The sequence below is a fragment of the Peromyscus leucopus genome, chromosome 12 (assembly GCF_004664715.2).
Source record: "Peromyscus leucopus breed LL Stock chromosome 12, UCI_PerLeu_2.1, whole genome shotgun sequence".
Lineage (NCBI taxonomy): Eukaryota > Metazoa > Chordata > Mammalia > Rodentia > Cricetidae > Peromyscus > Peromyscus leucopus.
Window position 1 is genome coordinate 38,201,420 of NC_051073.1, and position 3,248 is coordinate 38,204,667.

At 36.8% G+C, this 3,248-nt stretch overlaps 1 protein-coding gene across 1 annotated transcript; it reads right to left on the minus strand.

The window, feature by feature from the left end:
- Nucleotides 1-1,791: 1,791 nt before the first annotated feature.
- On the minus strand, nucleotides 1,792-2,712 carry LOC114700022 (olfactory receptor 5AC1-like). Its single transcript, XM_028879439.1, has one exon. It carries the CDS (start codon nucleotides 2,707-2,709, stop codon nucleotides 1,792-1,794), a length of 918 nt encoding a protein of 305 aa, XP_028735272.1. The 5' UTR covers nucleotides 2,710-2,712.
- Nucleotides 2,713-3,248: the final 536 nt, after the last annotated feature.

Genomic DNA, 3,248 nt, shown 5'->3' on the forward strand with positions numbered 1-3,248 from the left:
AAATAGTGTTTACCAAAGTCAATGTCAACCATTGTCAAATGAAGAAAAGTGAAAACGTTCTGATGTCTGATATTGATATTTAGAGTGGAATATTCAGGGTTCCTGCTAGTATTGGTTTTCAGAATCCATAAAATACAGTGTGATGTGTTAAATAAAACTATCCCTATCATGTACAATTTATGTAATCACATGTCAGGAAATCTGATAGAAACAATTAAGAAGATTTGAAACAACAGGTTTTAGTTGAGTAAATAAGGAAAACTACTACTTTGAGAGCTAGTTAAAATATTAACTATATAGATAGTTATAATAAAAGAAATTTGAACCGAGGTACTTTGACTTGCTGGTCAATGCTGATACTGGAATCCATGGGTGTTTAAAGAAAAATATCATTGTCAAGTGCAGGATAATTCTCCATGAGTTAACAGTGGAGGGACCAGTAGATCCCAGAGTGAAGTTGTTGCATTTTCTCTTATGTGCCGACCAGAAGTACATGGTAAGACTCTAGTACTGAAGACACTTGACCCAGAACAGAGAGACAACAGACTGGAGACAAGCTAGAAGCTCTCTCCCTGCTGAGTAGCCCTAGCCCTCAGAGTCCTAGAAGGTGCTATTGAGGCTGCAGGGGGAGAACACTCATCAATGTCCCTGACACCTGTCAAGCAACTGGTGTCCACTGATTTAGTGTCATCACAACTGCTAGAGGCTAATCAGTGGCTTACTGGTTGGATCTTATACCAACTCCAAGGAAGGGATGCAATCCTGGTACTGTGAACATGACCGAAAGCACCTGGATAGGGTGGTCACAAGCCCTGTGGGGTTGGATTTGCTACTTCTTATTGTGCTAGATGGACAGAGGTCAAACTACTTTCTAAACGGGTGTATTACTAGCCACTGACTAGTGCAGCTTTCAGCCTTGGTCATGGAAGCTTCTTATTGTGGAAGACAATGGTTAATGCCGAGACTCAAAAGAGGGCTTTTGAATGTGAGAGGATGGAGGTGACAGAAAAAATTGGATAATGAAGACGGTGAGTAGAAATGGTGTAAATACTGTACTCAGACATGAAATTTTCAAAAAACATTTTTTAAAAAACAGGCCAACATGCTGAAAATAAACAACTCTAGAGTCTGCAGTCCTTAATGGGACAACTATAACAGGCCTAAGAAACATGATGGAGAGTGGAAGAGGAAATGTAAAGGCCAGAGGAAGAAGAGGGGTTTCTGTGAAACACTACGTTCTGTATTCAACATGGTCATTGGGATTATGAACATACAGGAGTGGAGGATGCCTGAATAAACAGACATGAAAGTAGGGCGGGGCACTGTTGGACAGTAAGAAGAGAATCAGCAGGTGTTTGGGAGGATGGGAAGGGACAGTGGGTGATACTTATGATCATGTGTAATGCATACATTTATAAAACAAAAAATAATAAATGAAAAACAGAAACTGAATCCATACATTTGGAGTTTTGTTTCAATAATATACAAACACATCTATTAGGAAAATAAGAATTAATTAATTATATGAAGACAGTAATTTGTGGACAATTTATGTTCTTCGAGGGTGAATTCAAAAACAATTTATACTCTACCTTTCTTGAAAGGCTTTACTATTTTATAATAATAATAATAATAATAATAATACAAGCTTCTTAGTCTACATTTTATTGCCTTACTTAACATTATGTAAAACAAAATCCCTATTATGTGCAAATACAGGGTCAAATATTATGACAAACTTAACAGAGAATCTGGTCATAGAAAACACCTTAAGTTTTCATAAAATAGTCATCATTTTGTGAGTTTTCTCAAAGCATCTAAAACTTCTTTATTTCTTAGGCTGTATATAAAGGGGTTTAGCAGAGGAATGATAACAGTGTAGAACAATGAATACATTTTTCCCTGGTAATTGTCTTTGTCAGATCCAGAGAGCACGTATATGACAAAGAGGGTGCCATAGAACAAAGAGACGGATGCCAGATGGGCACTGCAGGTGGAGAAGGCTTTGCGTCTACCCTTCTCGGACTTTGTTTTCAGGATGGCAAAGAGCACACGTATATAAGAAACTATAATGCTAATAAAAGTACTCACTTGTATAAAAATAGCAAAAATGAAAATGATCAATGCATTAATGGATGGGTCAGTGCAAGAAATTGTATAAAGTGGCAAGACATCACAGTAGAAATGATCTATTATATTGGAACTACAAAACGTTAACCTAAATAACAATCCTACATGAAGCATGGAATGTAGAAGTCCAATTAGATATGACACACTTATGAACTGAACACACAGTCTGTTGGACATCACCACTAGATAGAGCAGAGGGTTGCATATGGCTACATAGCGGTCATAGGCCATTGCTACCAGGAGGAGACATTCTGCAGTTGCACTTGTACAAAAAAAATAAAATTGGCAGAAACACTCACCTAGGGATATCATGTCATTCTTATTTAAAAATTTCATAAGTATCTTTGGAGTCACAGAGGATGAAGAACAGGCATCAGTAAAGGCTAAATTTCCAAGGAAAAGATACATGGGAGTGTGAAGGTGGGGATCCTTCCAGATGAGAAAGATTAAGCCAAGGTTGCCCACCATGGTGGTGACATAGATGAAGAAGAACACCAGGAAGAGGGGAACTTGCAGCTCTGGACGATCTGTTATTCCTCTGAGAACAAACTCAGTCAGCTGGGTCCTGTTTCCTTCCATCACACCCACTCAGGCTGCTCACTGCAAGAAGGGAGGAGATTTTTAAAAATGTAACAAAACTCAGTAAGAACAGGACTAGTTTGAGACCACTTTCCTGTGCTTCAGATACTCCACTATCAACAGATAGGAATGTGTTATATGTCTGCTTTTTAAACATGCCAGGGAAACAAAATATTTTCTGAACATTTTTAATGTATAAACTTTCATCATCCAATTATCTGAAATATGAATGAGACCATAGACACTAATTTACCTGGTCTCATGAATATGTGAATCCATTATAAATTGTGTATTTCAGGCTTATACTAAAATGTTTTAAAAAGACACTAGCTCAATTTGAAAAAATTTTCCATTTTCCATAAGATTTAATATTTTACTATTAATAAATAATTAGCATACAAAGTGACAGTTATATAGCATCATTGTCATTCTATTGTATTCTATACTTTGAAAATACACCCAAGAGCTTCTCCCATTTCCTTCCTCTTTTCTAATCTTCTTTCTTCTTCTAGGTGATATCCTTTCTACTTTCATTTTAT

What these genes read in the sequence shown, in the direction of transcription:
- LOC114700022 (XM_028879439.1), bottom strand. Translation starts at nt 2,709, where the DNA reads ATGGAAGGAAACAGGACCCAGCTGACTGAGTTTGTTCTCAGAGGAATA.